General features: G+C 45.8%; 1 protein-coding gene across 1 annotated transcript; it reads right to left on the reverse strand.

Annotated features, from left to right (window-relative positions):
* Positions 1–506: 506 nt before the first annotated feature.
* NLRP2 (NLR family pyrin domain containing 2) lies at positions 507–19,516 on the reverse strand. Its single transcript, XM_054588154.1, has 10 exons — positions 19,237–19,516; positions 17,850–17,924; positions 15,910–17,479; positions 13,811–13,981; positions 11,100–11,264; positions 8,955–9,125; positions 8,490–8,660; positions 5,231–5,401; positions 3,056–3,226; positions 507–645 (listed from the first exon to the last, which is right to left on the reverse strand). Exons 1-10 carry the CDS (start codon positions 19,514–19,516, stop codon positions 507–509), a joined length of 3,084 nt encoding a protein of 1,027 aa, XP_054444129.1.
* Positions 19,517–20,050: the final 534 nt, after the last annotated feature.

Consider the following 20,050-nt stretch of genomic DNA (forward strand, 5'->3'; position numbering starts at 1 on the left):
TATCTCTTTCTTCAAACTTTCCTCAGATGGGGCCTGGATTCGCCTCTGCATTTGGTCAGAATCCGTTAATAAATACAACCCTCTTGGCCCTGGCTGGGTTGCTCAGTTGGTTAGAGCATCAACCCCATTTAGCAAGGTTGGGGGTTTAATCCCCAGACAGGGCACCAAGAATCAACCAATGAAAGCATCAATAAGTGGAAGAAGTCAATGTTTCTTTTTACTCCTTCTCTCCTTTCTGCTTTCTCTCTAAAATAAAAAATAAGTAAACAAATACAATCTTCTTCATGAATGCTTTCACCTTTATTTCTCTTGATATATTCATGATATAGGCATTTCATCTTAACGGGATTAAGTGACTTGTGCATGTCTTGTGTAAGTTGGAGACACAGCCAAGGCTCAAATCACATCTGGTCCAGCAACTAACATCACTGGGAGGGTTCATAGGAAGTTCACTGTCACCTTCAGGATCCAGGACTTGATTGGAGAGTGAATGACTCCAAGGGGATTCAGAAAATGAAGTCCTGAGAAGAAGGCCTGTTATTTTTTGGCTCTTGGTCATCTCTCTCAATGGTCAGTTTTGGGTTGCTCTCTTTGATTTCTTTCAGCAGCTTTTGGGTTTGAGCATCAGATTTATCTATCTTCAACCTGGGGATGCAATGGGGGAATAAAATGTTTCTTGTTGCTTCCAGGAGATTCATTCCAGACCCTGAAACACCTGCAAGTCTCATCCTTTAGGGGTTTTCAGAGCAGGGGCCACCTTCATATATTATTCTATTCTATTCAAGGAGACTTCCATGTCAATTTGGTAGGGAAAATGTATGATATCAGGCATAAAGCCACTGCATAGCTTTGGATGCTGGGATGGTCTTGGGTGATTATCCTGTCATACTTGGTGTGAGAGATGGAACAGATGAACACGCCTATAACATATTCCACATTCCATAACTCTCTTTGCCAGTTTCTGCTACTATGTGGACCCAGGATGAGACAAACTTGATCCAGATCAGATCAGCTTTCTGTCCCCGTTTGGCTATGTGATGTTACTTCATGGCCATGCTTTATTTAACCTTGGATGACAGATTCACCCCCTTGTAACTATACAGCCATGAGTATGTGGAAATGGGAAGTGGGAGGGGACAGGGAATAATTAAACAAAAATATATAAAAATAAGAGATCAAGGACATTAGCTGCCATGTTTCTTCTTAGCATTGTAGTCCTGGCTTTGCTAGTACAAGAATCAATTTTTGTTCTGTTATTTGAGATGCAGAATACATCCATGCAACAAGCTTTCAGTTATAAGATGAATAAATTCTGAGGTTCTAGTGCACAGAACTGTGATTGTAGTTTTTAAAATATTTTTTAGAGAGAGAGGAAGGGGTAGAGAAAGAGAGGGAGAGAAACATCAATGTGTGGTTGCCTCTTGTGCACCCCCTACGGGGGACCTAGCCCACAACCCAGGCCTGTACCCTGACTGGAAATTGAACTGATGACCCTTTGGTTCACAGGTCAGCACTCAATCCACTGAGCCACACCAGCCAGGGCTGTGACTGTAGTTAATAATACTGTGTCGTATGCTTAAAAATGGCCAAGAGAGTAGGTCTTATGTGCCCTACCACACATATGAAAAGGTAACCATGCGACATGATGAATATGTTAATTAGCTAGTTTTCATGATCATTTCAAAGTGCCTGCATATATCAAAACATCACATTGTGCACCTCAAATATATATGACTCCTATTTGTCAATTTTACTTCAGTAAAGGTGGAAAATAACCAAAAAAAGCCTAATACCCCCATGCAGTGTTAGGCTAGCTTAAGTAGATATCTTGTCGCACCAAGATAACTTTGGCTAAAATGAGGGCTCACCAGCTTCAAACTATTTTAAACATGACCCTCCAAGGTCAAATGTAATTGTGTTTACTCATGATTGTCAGGGATTGGTCACGGTCTTTGGCAGAAGAACAAAAATAGTTCCCACAGTAGATGTGTGCGGGCAGAGGTGTTGAAGAAGTCAGAAATGAGTGTGAAGAACCATTGTTCTGAGAATGAGGTGTGATAGTGGGGTTTTTTTTTTTTTTTTGGCTGCAAGAGAAGGTGGCTATACTTAATGTAAAAGGGCTCATGAGAAGGCCACCGGGAAGCTGAGAGAGTTGGAGAACTAAACATGGAATTCTGAATGAACACCTGGGCCTTTGTAGGATGGGCCCCACCTTGAATCACTCATCTTGAGATTCAAAGATCCAGGAAAGAATGTCTGACTGTCTAATGAAACAGGTACAATGTCGTCTTTCTGGGGATTTATGTCTTCATGGAGATGATCAAAATGATCTAAAGTGAGAGGGCTAACCCCTGAGAAAGGGGCTGGAAAAAGAAAGAAAAACCTTTAGTGTTTTCCACACATCCCTGCTTTTAACTAGCAAGGTACCTTAGGACCTGAGATTCATGTTAAGTACATATATAATGTTTCCTCTACGTACTCATGAGAGTTTCAAGACATTAATGATCTATGTTCCATCTGAGAATTACAGGAAGTTCCCACATTCTTCCTGGGTTTTAGGTTCTCTGTTGCCATGGTAGCAACTAAACAACAGAACCTAATGACCAATTGCTTTGAGAAGCAAGCGGAGGACAGCAGTTGGTGATCATATCTGCTACGCCAGGCCACTCTCATCAGATGGCAGACCTACTCCAGAGAACACACCTCTGGGGCTGATGCTGACCTTCTGGACCTTTGTAACAGATACAGCCCCAAACAAACCCTTTCCAAAAGCACCTTGTGAGAAGGCAATGGCTGGCCATCATACCTGTCTCTCACTCAGAGAACCCCTCAATCTAGCTTCTCGGTTTCAGGTTGAGTTTTGGTCTTACCTTCTGACTCATCTTATCCACCAAAGCAACAAGAAGAAGTGACAGATGAGTAATCTGGGGACCAAATATCAATGGATAAAAACTGAATGTTGGCAACAGACACTTCTACCTGTAATCTTGCTGTTCTTGCTCCCCCAAAACCTACAATCATGGAGCAAACATTGTGGGGCGTAGGAGGATCATACCTGAGCTTCTGGAGAGGACAACTTGGAAGTTTCAGGACATCATACAGCATCTTTACTCCACTATACCCCACGGGGTTCTGGCCCAGGTCCAGAGTGACGAGGTTCTGGTTACTGCTAAGAGCAGATGAGAGGTTGGCACAACTAAAAGCAGTGATTGCACATCCCCACAACCTGTAGGTGAAACACAAAATTAATTTCCATCCTTCCTTCCTTCCTTCCTTCCTTCCTTCCTTCCTTCCTTCCTTCCTTCCTTCCTTCCTTCCTTCCTTCCTTCCTTCCTTTCTTCCTTCCTTCCTTCCTTCCTTCCTTCCTTCCTTCCTTCCTCCCTCCCTCCCTCCCTCCCTCCCTCCCTCCCTCCATTCCTTCCTCCCTCTCTCCCTTCCTTCCTTCCTTCTATGCTTATTGATATATCCTATAAGCCAGGCATACCCTTGGGTGTTGGAGATCCAACAGTGAACAGCACAACTCTCTTCCCTCAGAGTTTGGTAGTAGGAAACAGAGAAACAAATCTCGCGTGCCATGTACAAGTCCAATGCAAAGGAAGGTTATGAAGGGCAAGATATAGATTGGGGAGCTGGGGGTGCTCACTGCCCTGGCTGAGGAGCTCCTGAGGGGTAAAGCGAATGAGCCTTGGAGGGAGCTGGAGTCGGTGCTTTCCAGGCAGGGTCATAGCTGGTGCAAAGGCTACGAGGTTGCATGTGAGGGCTGTAGATGAGGACATAGATAAGAGGGACCCAGCTGGAATAAGGCCCTTAGGTCATTGTAAATATAGGATTTTACTTGGAAGGAGATGGGGAATCACTGGGGACATTGATCAGGTGGGTGAAGAGTCGCTCCTTAGAAGTTACTATTATGCTTGGTTGAAAAACTGTAGGGGAACAAAGAAGGCAGGATACAGATGAATTTGAAGACCCTACAACCATCCACCTGTGACTAGCATGTGGGTGGGAGTAGAGAACAGGTCCTAGATGTCTAGAAGGGGGTAGCATGATTTCAACAAGGATTAGACTTGATATTTGAAAGGAAAAAGGAACAAAGATGACGCATGAGGGATTTTTGAGGAAATAAAACACTCTTTTGAGATAAGGGGCTGGATCATGTATTAAGTTTTGTCGAGGACTTAGAAGAGGCTAAACATAATAGCAAATATTCAGTGTACTTCTTGGCATATGGTAAAGTAACAGGCATACACAATCATGATCATGATAATTGTCTTTTCTGATAGATGCAACTAACTCTATTTCCTAGAGGGTATAGCTGAGATTACACTGCCAGAAAGTTCCTGTGGACCAGAAGGAGGGCAGCCATCCTTCCCGCCCCAGTAGCGTCTGTGATTAGGAGCGACCTCTGTCACCACAAACGTCTCTCTCCCGGAAACATCACCAAGACCAACGTCAAGGACCTTTTGCCCAGTCTTTTCATCTAGGAATTTTGTGGCTTCAGGTCTTATGGTTCAAGTCTTTAATCCATTTTGAGTTAATGTTTGTGCAGTTCCATCTGCTGCACCTGGCTATCCAGTTTTCCCACATTGTTTATTGAAGACACTGTCCTTGCCCCATTGAGTATTCCTGGTGCCTTTGTCAAAGATTAGAGGACCATATACACAGGGGGTTATTTCTGGGCCCTCTACTCTGTTCCGCTTCTGTTTTCATGCCAGGGCCATACTATTTTGACCATTATAGTGAGAAAAGTAATATAGTTTGAAATCAGAAAACATGATGCCTTCAGCTTTGTTGTACTCTGTCAGGGTTATTTTAGCTATTTGGGGTCTTCTGTGGTTTTCTATGAATTTGGGGCTTTAGAATTTTTTTGCGTGTGTGAAAAATGCTATTCTAGAGGATTTAATAATTTTTTTATTTATTGAGTTTTTTTAGAGAGAGAGAGGAAGGGAGAAAGAGAGATAGAGATAGATAGAGAAACATTGATGTGTTGTTCTGCTTATTGATGCGTTCCTTGGTTGATTCTCATACGAGACCTGACCAGGGACCAAACCCATAACCTTGGAGAATGGGGACAATGCTCAAAGCAACTGAGCTACATGGCCAGGGATATTCTAGAAGATTTTAAAAATACTGAATTGAATTTGTTCCAACCCTTTGTATTAGAGCTGGAAATATTGCTACACCGCTATTTCAGATACAGATTAAAGTAAAAAAGAGAAACAACATAACTTACCATAGACATCTTAGGTTGCACAGTGGTTTCTTCAAAGCCTCACACAGAAACTTCAGTCCGGTAACTCCAATGTGATTTAGCCCCAGATCCAAGTGTGTGAGGCTTGAGTTTTGTTGCAGGAGCATTGAGAGATTAATGCAGCCGTCGCAGGTTATGTTGCAGTAGTAAAGCCTAGAAACCAATCACAGGAAGAAGAAAAATAACTGTTAGTGATGCACCCAAACCATAATGGACAACTTTAAGCCATGGATTTTAGACCAGGGGCACATGGAAATGAAGTCATGGGGCACTGTTACAGACAGGATAATGCCCCCTTCACCCCACCAAAGATCTCTACAGCCTAATCTCTAGTGTCTGTAAATATATATTACATTCCATGCAAGGGCACTCTGCAGGTAGGATTGAGTTAAGGTTTTTGAGATTTGGTGGGTAGCCAGGTGCACTCAATGTAATCACAGGATCCTTATAAGAAGGAGGGAATGGGGTGAAAACCAGAGGGAGAGATGCGATGAGAAAGACAGATGACATTTGAAGACATTCCTTACTGGTTTTGAAGATGGAAGGAGAAGCCATGCACTGAGAGATGAGGGGCTTGTAGAAGCTGGAAAAGGTGGGACACAGATTCTCCCCTGGAGTCCCCAGAAGGAATACAGCCTTGCTGACACCTTGATTTTAGCCCAGGGAGACCCATTTTAGATTTCTGCCCTCCGTAACTTTACGATCACAAATTTGCAGCTTCTTAGTTTGTTGACAGTTTGTTACAGGCAAGAAGAAAACAACTGGTCTCTATTATTTCTATTCTAACCATGGGGCAGAGAATTTCAATCTTACCTTGGTCTGCCACCTCCTAGTAGGGGAAGTGGCCAATTATATTTCCTTAATGCAGTTACCAGAAAAGTAGTATCTTAGATGGGGAGGGCGCCTGCTCTGATCTGAACACGTCTGGTGCTAGATCCTAGGTATCAATTACCTACCTACACAGGGTGTCAGCGATATTTCATCTGAACTGTTTTTTGGCCTTCTCCTTCTTGCCTTACTGTTGTAGAGTTCTAAACTTAGTTATGTTAGCAGAAAACCAGAGATGGGTGATGTTGTCCCTGGCTGCTGCCATAGGCAGAATGATGGCCCTCAAAGGGGTCCATACCCTACCCTCAGAACTGTGACTATGTGACCTTACACAAGGGGGCTTTTCACATCATGAGATTAAGACTAAGGCCCTTGAGGTGGGGAGATTACCCTGGATTATACAGCGGGGCAGAATCTAATCACATGAGTCCTTTCTTGCTGAAGTGAATACAGGGGTGACGTGAGGACTCGACTCACCATTGTTGGCTCTGAAAAAGGAGGGAGGGGGCCATGAACCAAGGAATTCAGGGCTCTTTAGAAGCTGAGGTTAGCTCTCAGCTCATGGCCGGCAAGGATGCAGGAACCCTGGTTCTACAACGGCACAGCACCGAAATCTGCCAACAACCTGAATGAACAAAGGAATGGATCCTTTCCTGGACCCTCTAGAACAGAACACAGCTCCAGCGACATTCAGTAAGATGTACATTGGTCTGCTGACCCACAGAGCTATAAAACTGATAACGCCGATCAATGTGTGAAAATTTGTTACAGCAGAAAGAAGACCGACAGCTGCTTTTCAATTGTAGTGAACTCAGTATATATTGTGGTCGGTTCCTTGAAGGCCTCCTGAGACATGGCCACACCCCTGAGAAAAAGAGTCACACAACATATCCAGGGACGTGGGATCACAGGTGGCCTCAGTGTCCCTAGCTGCCCACAAGGCACAACAATGGCTGAGGCCCGCAGGACCTGGAGGGACAACTGGAATGAATGACAGATTTGAGGGTGACCCACATAGACTGAGATGAGCCAACATGCCCTCTACCCTGTGGCTTGGTAATTTGTAAATCTGTAAAAACTTCCATGACCATGGGGCCACTGAGGAACGCCCAAGCCAATTAAGCTTTGCCAACTTAGCAAACTGAAGACACGGATAAGAACAAACAAACAAACAAACGAACAAACAAACACAGACTCAGCTGAGTTAAGACAGAAAAGGTCTTGACCTATATTTGCTGAGATTTAGACCTACAGAAGGCAAAATTGACCAGGCTTCATGTCAAAGACTTAGTTTTCTCATCTGCAGAGAGCGGGGAGATGAGGGCTTGCTTTAGGAGGCAGGAGCACTGGAGGAAACCATCTCCAGCGAGCCTTTAGCATAGTGCTTGTCATATGCCAGGAGCTTGGTAAGTGTTGACTGCCACTACCCTGCTTTTCTGTTTAGCTCCTTGGATGGCAGCAACTTCTAACATAATTTAATTTGATGAGAGGGCTGGTGGGTGGGTAGCATTTTATTCCTTATAGCACTTCCTATTAGTATAGTGTTTGAGGGCTTAGCTAGTAGGGAAAAATTCTCTCCTTCTATCTCTCTCCAACTGAAAATTAAATACTACATGGAATTTTAAGTGAGTGAATAGTTGTCAGACAGGGCACCTTCAGGCATTGCCGAGATTAGACCTAGGGAAAGCTGACAGTTACTGACTAGTGGAGGTGGTTTAGTAGATAGCAAGAACAACAGAGATGTGAAAGCTGAATCTCAATAGAAACAGGGTAGCCCATTTCTGCCTAAAAATTTGTCCTATGATTTCATTTTGTTTATTTATTTATTTTTGTATTATCCTATGATTTTAGTATTTATGGGAGGATTATATTGAGTTTGTTGGTAAATAACACCATCTAGCCCCAACTGCAGGTATGGTTTAGGTTACACAGCTCTAAGAAAACACACATTAAAAAAAAAAAATCAAACCTAGAAGTCAGCTACGCCCTCCAAATTCCTAGAGAATATTAATAGCACTTTTAAAAAAGATTTTATTTATTTTCAGAGAGGTAGGAAGGGAAGGAGAAAGAAAAGAAGAGAAACATTGATGTGGGAGAGAAACATTGATCGGTTGCCTCTTGTATGTGCTCCAACCAGGGAGCAGCTCACAACCCAGGCGTGTGCCCTGACTGGGAATTGAACCAGTGACCTTTCACTTTGTGGGATGACACCCATCCACCTGAGCCACACCAGTCAGGGCACAACTTGTACATTTTTCCTATCACCCACTCCCTAGGTCTCACCAGATCTGACCATCAGCATCATACTTGGGGCATTCAGAGAAATTATGAAGTATTCACAGTACTGTCTTGCTGGATTCCTGTGCACGCGCGCGCGCACACACACACACACACAGAGCCTGTAGGGACTTACACCAGAGTCTGTAGTTGACAGTCGGGATAACTCAAACCTTCACAAAGAAGTTTTACCCCGCCATCCCCAAGGTCGTTCTTGGCCAAGCACAGGTGTGTCAGCCTCTGGTTGACAATCAGAGCAGAAGAGAGCTCCTTGCAATAAGCTCCTGTAAAGTGACAGTTTTCCAACCTGCAAAAGCCGCACACCCATGGTAAGATGGTGAGAATATTTCCAAAGGCCAACCTTCTTGGCTGATAGCTCGTCTTGTGAACACCCCACCTGCTCTAGGGCTAATGATCAGTCACAAAGGAACAAGAGCGAGAGAAGAATGAGATGCATAGGACCAAAAATGGGAACCAAGTGTTTCCATTTTAACAAGCGTTCCCATTGTAGGTTGCCCAGAAAATAGGGGGCATAGCTCCTCCTTACGTCATCCCAGATCTAAACAGGAAGGGACTCCGTGGGAAAAGAGGAGAGACTTACGACAACCTCTGCAGGAAGCACTTTGGGTATCTCAGAGTCAAGTACAGCAACCTGGCACCTTCATCCAGGAGCTCATTTGCCGTGAGGTTCAAACACGTGAGGGACTGGTTGGTTTCGAGGCAGCAGGAGAGTTCAGCCCACTGCTGAGCGGTGGCAGAACAAGATACCAACCTGTAGGAGAAATGGGAGGTAGGAGAAATGGGATGAGAAGCATCGATTGGTTGCCTCCTGTAAGTGCTCCTACTGGGGATAGAACCCACAACCGAAGTATGTGCCCTGACTGGGAATCAAATCTGCAACCTCTTTGGTGCACAGACGATGCTCCAGCCGAGTCACCTGGTCAGGGCTGAAATCATCCTTGAGAACCAAACACTGGATCACGGTCTCCGGTTTCATCCCTCACTGCATTCCATTATGTTACACCCTAGACTACATGGTGCAGAGCAGTGGTTGTCCAAGAGTCGTCCCTGGACCACCTGCATCACCGCCATCTGATGACCAGCTAGAAATGCAAATCTCTGGAAACTCTGAATTTAGATACCAGTGACCTCTGTTTTCACGTGCCCTGCAAGTACCTGGAAGGTGAGTCAAAACAAGTTCTTGGGCCACAGGCCCCGAGTCTTATTGAGAAGATCTGTATGTGACCCACAATTTGGATTTGAACAAGTTCCTGGGGGATGGTCTCCCTGCTGGTCTGGAGAATGTGCTGAGAACGAATTATTCAGAAATCAAATCAATCATGCAACATGGGGCCCACATTCAATTCCTGGAGCGGGGTATTCTTATTATGGGGCCAGGGAATTCCATGGGACCATTATGTGTATCTTGTGGCCTTTAGGGTGAGGTTTCTAAAAAAATCCTTGTTCTTCCATTTACTATGTATAAAAATATGGCCAAGTTAACTTGAATTTATGAAGTCTTGTTTCCATCTTTAGGTTGGAAAGAAGTCACATGGTGATTCACATGAAATGCCAGGTGAAATCTATGCCACAGATATAAAATCTACTAAAACTCAGTTAAGCCACTTTCCTCTCTTAGAGTCTGAACTTTCACAGAGGAACCAAAGTTAACCACGGAGTTGGAACCCAAAACAGAATGTTAACTGTTCCAAATACAGCAAGTCAAATGTATACAGAGTCTTTTCCTTCCATTTTCGGTGTCCATTTATTCACTGAGAGACAAGTCACTCACCCAAGTCTCCCAAGGACACAACGCATTTTCCTAGTCAATCCTCAGAGGAGAGAGAAAGAAAGGTCAGCAGTAGTGGGTAGCTACCCACTACTGGATGTACATGTGCCTGGACGTGGTTTTATCCAATCCTGAAGTCTTTGTGAGATGTGCATTTCTTCCGTTCTACTCACAGGGAGGAGACCTAAACAGCCCAAGATCCTACCAGCAGAAGGGGAGCCATCATTGGAGACCAATATATCACGTTAAACTGTGTTTCTGTTACTACTCAAATGTGGTCCTGTGAGGATCAGTGGAACTCGATGATGAGTGATAATCAATTGCTATAGCAACCAGGTAGAGAACAGCCCAAGGGAAAACCCGGTGCTCCTGAAGCCACCTTTCCGGGAAAGATAAGGCTGGCAGCTGACATTCTGAGTTGTGACACAAGAGAAATGTGAACCATAAACAAATCATCTCTGATTGAAGGTGATAACTCTAAGGTATGTGGGAGTTTATTTGGGTTTGGAGCTATTATGTACAGTTGTCCAGGGTGATCAGTGATCAACACAAGTGGAAACTGAACTCCAGCCCATTTACTTCCTTTTTTAAATCCTCACCTGGGGATATGTTCACTGATTTTTTTTTTTTTGAGAGAGAGAGAGAGAGAGTGAGGGGGAGAGAGAGAGACATTGATCAGTTGCCTCCTGCATGCGCCCTGATGATCGAACCTGCAATTTAGGTATGAGCTCTGACCAGGGATTGAACCTGCAACATTTTGGTGTGTGGACGAGGCTCCAACAAATTGAGCCACTGGCCCAGGACCCATCCCATTTTCTATTCTGGGACGTGTACCCTGAGTGGCACTGCTTCCAACCAGAATAAGAGATTTTTTTTCCTAATTGATGCAGAATCGCTGCAGAGGCCTGTGACAGCTACCTCTACATGCGGAAGATGCTCGGTGATGGTGAGCTATACCTGAGATATTGCAGCTTACATTTTGGGTGCCTCAAGACCTCACACAGGGTGGGAAGCATATCATGCTGGTCATTTCCTTCAAGGGTCAGATGAGTTAGCGTCTCGTAACCGCCAAAACGGGTGCAGAAGTTCCGATAAGCATCAGCTGGGGAAATATTTCTGAGGCTAAGGGCAAAGAAAACAAGAATGAGTTTTTGTACCTTTACTGCCTATACATAGAAACAAAGGACTATAGTATATGTAAACATCAGAAACTATTTTTTTCATATTTTCACCTTTATTGAGGGATTATCGACAAAAACTGTACATATTTAAGGTATTTGACTTAGTGTTTTGATATAGGCGTACTTGGTGAAATCATGATCATAATTAAGCTAATTAGAATATCATCATCTTCCATAGTTACCATTTCCTTTTTTTATTTTGTGGTGAGAACATTTAAGATCAAATCTCTCAGCAAATTTCAAGTATATTGATAGAATTTCAGAGTCACTAAAAAGCCCACCAACCTCAATATACTCCCCCATAGGCCTAGTCACTTCCATATTACTTATTCATAAAAATATAGTCCTTACTACAAGAAAAAACCCTACAGACTAAACTTCCTCATGAATAAATGCAAAACGTCACCAACAAAATATTAACAAAATTTTTCAAGTATACAATGATGGAGTGTTAACCACCATTACACTGCTGGGCGTTAGATCTTCTGACCTACTCGTCTTGTGTATCTGAAACTTTGTACTCCTTAACGTCCCATTTTACAAACTAGTGGAATCTGCAATTTATGTAGGCATCTCAAACTTTTGCCAAAAAACGTCAGTCATAAGCAGTCACTCCAGGCAGAGACTGTTCTATGGGTTTTTCTCTTTTTATTAAACTTATTGGGGTAGCATTGGTTAATGAGATTATCCAGGTTTGAAGGGCACACTTGTATGACACATGATCTCCATGAATTCGACCCCAAAGGCAAAGAAAGTAAAGGGAAAAATAAATGAGTGGGACTGTAACTACAGCTTTTTGAAGAACAGAAGGTCACATTTCCAGAATGTTAGCAACGGGCACATTTCACAGCACTATGTTCTGCTGAATATTTTGACTCCAAGGAGTGTTTTGGCATTTAGAATCAGGATCATATGGCTGATATAACCCTAAGTGGGCAAGGGCTCTTATTTTTCTACATTGAGGAAAAAAAATACCAAAGAGGGTATCAGCAGCTTGCGAAGGTCTCATTGATATCAGCCCTCCCTCAGATTGCCCAATATTAAGCTTGTAGGGCTCCCCTGGCACACAAGCTACACGAAAATGAACCTGAGGCCCAGGAAGACCCTGATATTCTGTCTTACATGGACAAAAATGTACTCTGTTCTGAACCTCAGTATTTACATAATGTAACGACCTGTTTTTGGTGCTTCTCAGCCTCACCCTTTTGTTCCAACTTGATTCAACTACATAATGTCTATGCATTTTATCCTTACCCAAGGACATATTTCTATAGTTTTGAGAGAGAGAGGAAGCGGGGGAGAGAGGAAAAGAGAGGGAAAGAGAAAGGAAGAGAGAGAGAAACATTGATTAGTCACTTCCTGTACATGCCTTAACTGGGGATTGAACCCACAACTTTTTGGTCTACAGGACAATGTTCCGACCAACTGAGGCACCCGGCCAGGATGACTACATATATTTTTTGGATCATTTTCAGACAGACATATCCAGCCCAAGTGAATTGTAATGTTCAGGCCTGTTCCAGCACTTTGAGACCATCTCTCTATGTGAGGTTCCCAGTCAGGGGGGACTTTGTACCCGCGGGGGACACTTGGCAATGCCTGGAGATATTTTTGGTTGTCACAGTTGGGCGTGTGTGGGTAATACAAGGGAGGTGGAGACCAGGGATGCAGCTAGACAGTCTCCTATGCACAGGACAGCTTCGATGACAAAGAACCGTCCACCCCAAAATGTCAGCAGAAGTTGAGAAACTGTGCTCCATGGGCAAGCCTGTGGCTGTTATAATAGGATTGAAATTGCCCTCATGATCTTGATGGTCCTCATGGTGTTTTGTGGACATTCACTTACATTTCACATTGTGTTAAAGTTACTTTTTTAAACCAGTGGAATGGCAGTTGTCAGGGGCTGGAGAGCAGGGGTCATTGGACTTACAGTGTAATGAGTACAAAGTTTGAGTTTTGCAAGATAAAGAGTTCTAGAGACAAATGGTTGTAGTGATTGAATAATATGAATGTACTCAATGCCACTGAACTGCACTCTTTTAAAAAAAATCCCCACCCAAGGACATGTGTACAGATTTTAGAGAGAGAGAGAGAAACATTGATGTGAGAGAGAAACATCGATTGGTTGCCTCCCATACACACCCCGACCGGGAATCAAACCCACAACCTAGGTATATGCCTTGACCAGGGATCAATTCCACAATCCTTGGGTGTACAGGACAATGCTCCAAACAACTGAGTCACTGGGCCAGGGCCGAGTTGTACTCTTTAACAATGGTTAGGATGGTTAGATTTATGGTAGGCACATTTTGCCACAGTAAAATCTGGAAAAATTATTTGATTCAGTAGACAAATGCAAAGCCTGGACCACCTCAATTTCAGGTGTCTTGCATACTTAGTTGAAGTCTGGGACAATAATTCCAATACTGCTCCAAAGGGCTTGGTCATGCCTTAGGGGTTTTAGCTCTGGAATTTGCTTCTACTTACACCACTTTCTGGAGATTACAGGGAGCAGAGGCAATTCTTTCACAAAGAATCCTAACTGATGGGCTATCCAGGGAGCTCTGACTGATGTCCAGATAGACCAGATTCTTGTTTGAGTCAAACACGGAACAAAGGTCCATCCACAAAGAAAGCACGTGCTGATCATTCTGGGACCTACTGGGAAGCAACAAAGGAGGGAATTTACCAAATAGTGTTGGGGAGAAAACTCACATTTGTATGTCATCGTGAAGGGTATTTTAGACAGGTGAGTAGATACACGGCGCAGACCTGACCGCTGTCAGAGGGTGAGAAGGGTGAAGGGGTGAGGAGTACAAATGATAATGGGAAAAATTCAATAAAAATGAGATACTCATTCAAATAAATAAATAAATACGTAAATTCATTCTTTGTATTTTTTTTACCCTAAGAAAAAATGAGATACTAATGGGTAGTTATAGACGAGTCATGGGGATGTAAAGCACATCATAGCAAATATAGTCAATAATATTGTAATAACCGTGCACAGTGCCAGGCAGGTACGAGACTTATTGGGGGGGGAATCACTTCATATGTTACATAAATGCCCAACTACTGTTCTGTACACCTGAAACTAATATAACATTGTATGCCAGCTGTGATTGATAAAAAAAATATATTTTAGAGAGTAGGTTATAACTTTGGGTTTCCCAGTGCTGCCTGCCTTGATCAAAGATACATTCAACATAAACGACTTAATTATAAATCTTGAGGTCACAGGAGGAGGAAAAGTTGTTATCCACCTGGAATCTGTGACTTTTCAAAGAGTGTGGTTGATATGCACTGAGGGAAAAAATTAAACAGCTGGGTGGGGTTTAGTGTTAGCAACTGTCACATCAAGATAAGATCATCGAGCCACTAAGCAGAGCACCCCCCTTAGAACCCTGCTCCTGAAGGAAGGGATTGAACCGCTGTTGTGGGGACTATGGACCAGCAATGCTCTGAGCCTGCTGTAAAGTGTAGAACAGAAGCCCAAGTGGCTAAACTGTATGAAAAAAATTCATGAAAAGCATACATGTGCCTTACAGACCAGGATTATCACAACGAAATCTTTTTCTTCTCAGACAGGAGCTGCAGAACCTGTCAACCCAAACTTAGCTTGATTATTGCCCTTCTATACTGGCCCCGTCACGGATTTCAACCATGCCATGACTAAATAAAAAAAAAAAAAAAGAAAAAAAAAAGAAAAATAGAGACTATTTTGACTTGGGATCTTGGATGGAAGACAGAGAGAAGGTTACAGGTGCAATATTTTTTCCATTCAAAGCCTCTCTTAAATAATCCTCCTGCATTTAGATAAGAGAAGGAAAAAAACGAAGGTAAGGATGAAGAGGTAAACAAAGTCTGTGGACTGCTGGTTGGTTATCCGTAAAGTAGAGAAATATTTGTGCCAAGCTATCATGGTCTTTAAAAAAAAAACCTCACTCAAGGATATATTTATTGATTTTAGAAAGGGAGGGAGGGAGAGAGACAGAGAGAAACATCGATGTGAGAAAGGAACATTGATCGGCCGCCAGGTTAGAAGCAGTGCTTGGCAACTCTGCTCGAGCTTTGCGGCTGGTGTCTCGAGCCACAATCAAGAATCCCAGGCTCAGAGCTGACTGGCTACATCTCTCGGCCTAAGTCTGCTGCGCAAGGTCCCTGGGGAGAGAACTTCCGTGATCCTGCGTGAGGTGCAACTTTCAGAACTGTTGATTCAACCTCAGAAGACAAATCTTTAATGTTTCCCCCTGAGTTGTGTGGGGAAAAAAAAAAAAAAAAGGGACAGTTTTATCAGACATCTCCTGAAACCAACATACCCAACAGGTGGGCCAACACAGGTTGACCTACTTGCAAAAATAGCTCAGTTGAAGAAAGGACTGCAAAGCAGCTCTGGCTCCAAAGCCCCTGTTCCTAATCTGACCATCGTGTTATCTATCTTTTCTATGGTGCGCTGGAGGGAAGAAATTCCAGCACGAATTAAAAACCGACCTTAAGCCACACGGAGCAGGCCACTGTCCCCTCCAACGGAGCGTGGGTGAAGCTAAAGGTGGAAAGGTAGTCGGCTAAGAAAGGAGAGTCCTTACCTCTCCACCCACGAGCCTGACCCTGAGGCGCGGCCGCTCTCCACGAATACCCCCTTGGCCACCTGCAGGGAAACCTTCTGCAAGTGCTGACAATGCTGGAGACAGAATGAGGAGTGCGCAAGGTCCACTTCGTTTCGCAGATGCAGGGACAGTTCCCTGACGTGGGCTGTGGCCTCCTCCACGAGGGACCCCTCCTGAGATTCGTAGAGACAGTGCAGCACCTCCCGCAGGTCCGCGGTCCAGGAGAAGGGCGCCCCCGCGCCGGACAGCGACGCCAGGAGCTCCCGCTTGACCCGCGCGGACACGCGGCAGCCGAAGGTCGCCTCCAGCTCCCTGGCCCTCCGCTCGTTGCAGAGGCCGAACAAGAAGTAGCCCACGGCCGTCAGGTCGGGGTTCCTCAGTCTTGCTTCCCTGGAGAGCAGCGCCCGCAGGTCGCCGAGGTCCGGCGCGCGGCGGCCCGCGTCCTCCCGGCCCTCGCCGTCCAGGACGTAGAACACGGCGGCCAGGAACTGCTGGACGCTCAGGTGCACGAAGGCGTAGCAGCCCTCGCAGTCCGCGTCCTCCTGCACGATGCCCTTGTCCAGGAAAGGCCGGAGCGCGGAGCCCTTGAGGCCGAGCCTCTCCAGGTCTCCCGCCTGCAGCGCGGACGTCTGCGCGCGCAGGCCCGCGGCAGCCAGGGCGCTGGCGGCCCTCAGCGCGGCCGGCAGGGGCCCGCGGGCGGCCGCGGGCGCGACCTGGCCGCACAGGAAGCGCAGGAAGAGCGCCGTGCCGGTGCGGCAGGCGGCGGCCGGGTCCTCGCCCTGCTCCAGCTGCCGCCGCAGGCACGTGCACACGGCCCAGCACACGGCGGGCGCCGAGCCCAGGCGGAACAGGGCCGGGCTGCTCCTCATGGCCTCGAAGGCGCGCAGGGCCTGCGCCCCCGCCCCGAAGTGCCTCAGGAAATACTGCCGCCGGCCCAGCTCCGAGAGCCCCTCCACCTCGAGGAGGACCGGCTGCTCAGCCAGGAGCCGCAGCTCCCTCAGCGCGCCCGGCCGCGTGGTGACCAGCAGGGTGGCCTTGGGCAGCAGCTTTCTCTTCAGCAAGCTGCCCAGCAGCACGGGCACCGGCTTCTGCTTCTTCCAGTCGCCACAGATGTCGTGGATGAGCGACCCCGAGGGGACCCGCAGCTCCTCGAAACCGTCGACGACGAACAGGACGTTCTGCGCTTGGGCCAGGACCTCGGCTTCCCGCACCTCGGGCCTGCTCTTGGCTATCAGCTCCGCGAAAGTGCACGTCCCCTGGCGGGTGAGCGCCTTGCAGCTGAGGTAGAAGGCGGACTGCAGCGTCTTGGAGAGGCTGTCCTGCCTCCACTCGAGCATCCACTTCTTGGCCAGCGTGGTTTTGCCCACTCCCGCGGGGCCGTGCAGCACCAGCGTCTGTGGAAACGGCCCTGGGAGCATTTTCGGGTTGCAGAAAGGTCTTAGTCTCTCGCCTCTCTGGGTGAATACAGGGGGTCTGATTTTCGGCCAACAGTGTTCCTTCCAGACTTGCCGGGATGTCTCCACTGCCCTTCTGTGTTCATCCTTTTCACCTTCAGTGATATGAGACAGGAGATAGACAGAGCTGGCTAATCATTAGGAGGAAAGTACTTTGTGTTAAGTAGGAAAGGAGAAAAAACACAGAGAAAAGAGGTCTATAAAGAGCCACCTGTCCTGGCTGGTGTGGCTCAGTGTATTGAGCGCTGGCCTGTGACCCAAAGGGTCTTTGGTTCGATCCCCAGTCAGGGCACTTGCCTGGGTGACAGGCCAGGTCCCCAGTAGGGGGAGTGCCAGAGGCAGCCACACATTGATGTTTCTCTCCTTCTCTTTCTCCCTCCCTTCCCTTCTGTCCAATAACTATGTCTTAAAAAAAAAAAAGAGCCATCTGACACCAAGCTCAGTCCAGGAAGATAGCACACAGACCTGGCTTTTCGCCTTCCAACCTTTCTTTTACTTCTTCGGGGTTTGTGACACCTTCGCCCGGTACTTGTGTGAGCCCTGAAAAATAGAAAGTTAAAGTGACCTTGACACAAAATAGGTATACTATGTATCCAATAGAATATTACTTGGCCATGAAAAAGAACAACATCTTGCCATTTGTGACAATGCACATGGAACTAGAGGGTATTATGCTCAGTGAAATAAGTCAGACAGAGAAAGACAAATGTCATAGGATTTCACTTCTGTGTAGGATGTGATGGACAAAGTAAACAAATGAATAAAACAGAAACTGGCTCATAGACACAGAGGATGGGCTGATGGTCACCAGAGGGGAGGGAATTTGAGGGATTGGGTGAAAAAGGGGAAGGGATTGAGCAGTACGTATTCGTAGTTACAAAACAGTCACAAGGCTATTAAATACGGCATTGGGAATATGTCAATAGTGTCGTAATAACTACGGATGGCGTCAGATGGGGACTAGAATTATTGGGGGGGTCACTTTGTAAAGTATACACATGTCTTACCGCTCTCCTGAGTACCTGAAACGAATACAAAATAACACTGAATGTAAACTATAATTAAAAAATAAAATTAAAAAAACTAGCCCATGCCTAGGGGGAGACATAGATCTATTAGTTAAATCAGTATCTCCAGGGATAGTTTCTCGATATACGGATATTGAGAAACTACTGCTATAGTTTAAAGCTCCCCAGGGTATTGCCAAGAACGGTGAGAAGGTAGTAACCTCGGCTATGATTAAAGGGCCATAGTGCCCCCAAAGGGGACATTTGGCCCTGTGTAGAGATAGTTTTGGTTGTCATCCAGTGGGGAGAGTGGGCTGCAGACATAAGCGGGGGAGGTGTTGGGATGCTAGCACCGGGGTACCCGGGATGCTGCTAAATATCCTACGGTGCACAGAATGTTCCTTCCTTACCCCCCCAAAAGAATCACCCAGCTCCGAGTGCTCCTGGTCTAAAGGAAGTGAGGGGTTCACTTTTGTGGGGGTGTGTGAGTATGTTTATAGACATTGCTAGGTGGGAAGGGAACATGGTAAGTAGGAAGTGAAAACAAAACAGAGCGTATGCAGTAACTCAACATCTCGGAGGACGTAGGGGAGAAAGCCATGAATACATTTCAGGAACACTCTGGAACAGGAGAAGGGATGTCTGGTGAGGAGCCCAGGGTAGGTGTCCAGTGCTCAGAAAGAGTGGAAATAGCTAGAATATAAGAACTGGAAAGATACCACGCGACTTTGTGATGGTCTAGCATTTGTGTTTAGGATAGATAGCTTCTCCAAACTCAAGGTCATTTCTGTGTTTCCCATCCCTGGACGCTATTACTCCTTCCTCTCGGGGCACAGTCTGCTCACCTTGGAGTTCATCCTTTGCTCTCTTAGACAGATCTGTTCGGCTAATCTTCTCCAAGGCCTGGATGGTCACCATCTCTACCCAGCGGCGGGGGCAGCGGGTGGCGAGAATTTCCGCCAGTTGTTCCCAGTTGGCCTCTTCTACCTCCGTTTGGGGAATGTGCTGTAACTCATCTTGGGGGGAAAGGGTCCTCAGCAGAGACTTGAGCTTGCTCAACTCATCCTGGTTGAGTTGTTCCAGAAGAGGCCTCAGGTTGAAACCCAGCTCTGCAGAAGGTACCATCTTGTCCTAAGTGTGAGATCTGAGTCCTTGGCATGAAAGAAGAATGAAGGGAAGACATGGGAAGAGACAGCAGATCAGCACTCCCATCTCAAACGCCAGTTGCCTCCATGTGAGGAACTGGCCTAGTCTCACTGCTCAGCCTGGTGCTTTAAGAAGAAACCCCATCCCCTCCATCCCCTCCACTGGCCCGGTGGCTCAGTTGGTTGGACCATATTCCTATATACCAAAAGTTTGCGGGTTCGAATCCTGGTCAGGGCACATACAAGAATCAACCAATGAATGCATACATATGTTGAACTACAAACCCTTGTTTTTCTTTCTCTTTCAAACAAAAATCAATAAAAAAAAAAATAAAGACAAGGTGGTCAGAAGGAGCTTGGGAGAAGGTGACCACAAAAATGTCACCACCCCTTCGCGCCCTACTCAAAAATGCGGAGGCAGCCTAATTTATCTCCCTCTTAACTGCCTGCTTACATCACTGGCCTGAAGGCTCGGTTGTCTGCTGTGTGGCCGACCTTCCTAGGGTGGGGGTGG

Source organism: Pteronotus mesoamericanus, unplaced genomic scaffold (genome assembly GCF_021234165.1).
Source record: "Pteronotus mesoamericanus isolate MK-2021 breed Mesoamerican mustached bat unplaced genomic scaffold, CSHL_Meso_final scaffold_128, whole genome shotgun sequence".
Classification (NCBI taxonomy): domain Eukaryota; kingdom Metazoa; phylum Chordata; class Mammalia; order Chiroptera; family Mormoopidae; genus Pteronotus; species Pteronotus mesoamericanus.

What these genes read in the sequence shown, in the direction of transcription:
- NLRP2 (XM_054588154.1), bottom strand. Translation starts at nt 19,516, where the DNA reads ATGGTACCTTCTGCAGAGCTGGGTTTCAACCTGAGGCCTCTTCTGGAA. An exon ending in GTTGGAAGGCGAAAAGCCAG is followed by an intron (nt 17,480 to 17,849) that starts GTCTGTGTGCTA and finishes ATATCACTGAAG; the next exon opens with GTGAAAAGGATGAACACAGA. An exon ending in TGTCCTCTCCAGAAGCTCAG is followed by an intron (nt 646 to 3,055) that starts GTATGATCCTCC and finishes TTGCATCCCCAG; the next exon opens with GTTGAAGATAGATAAATCTG.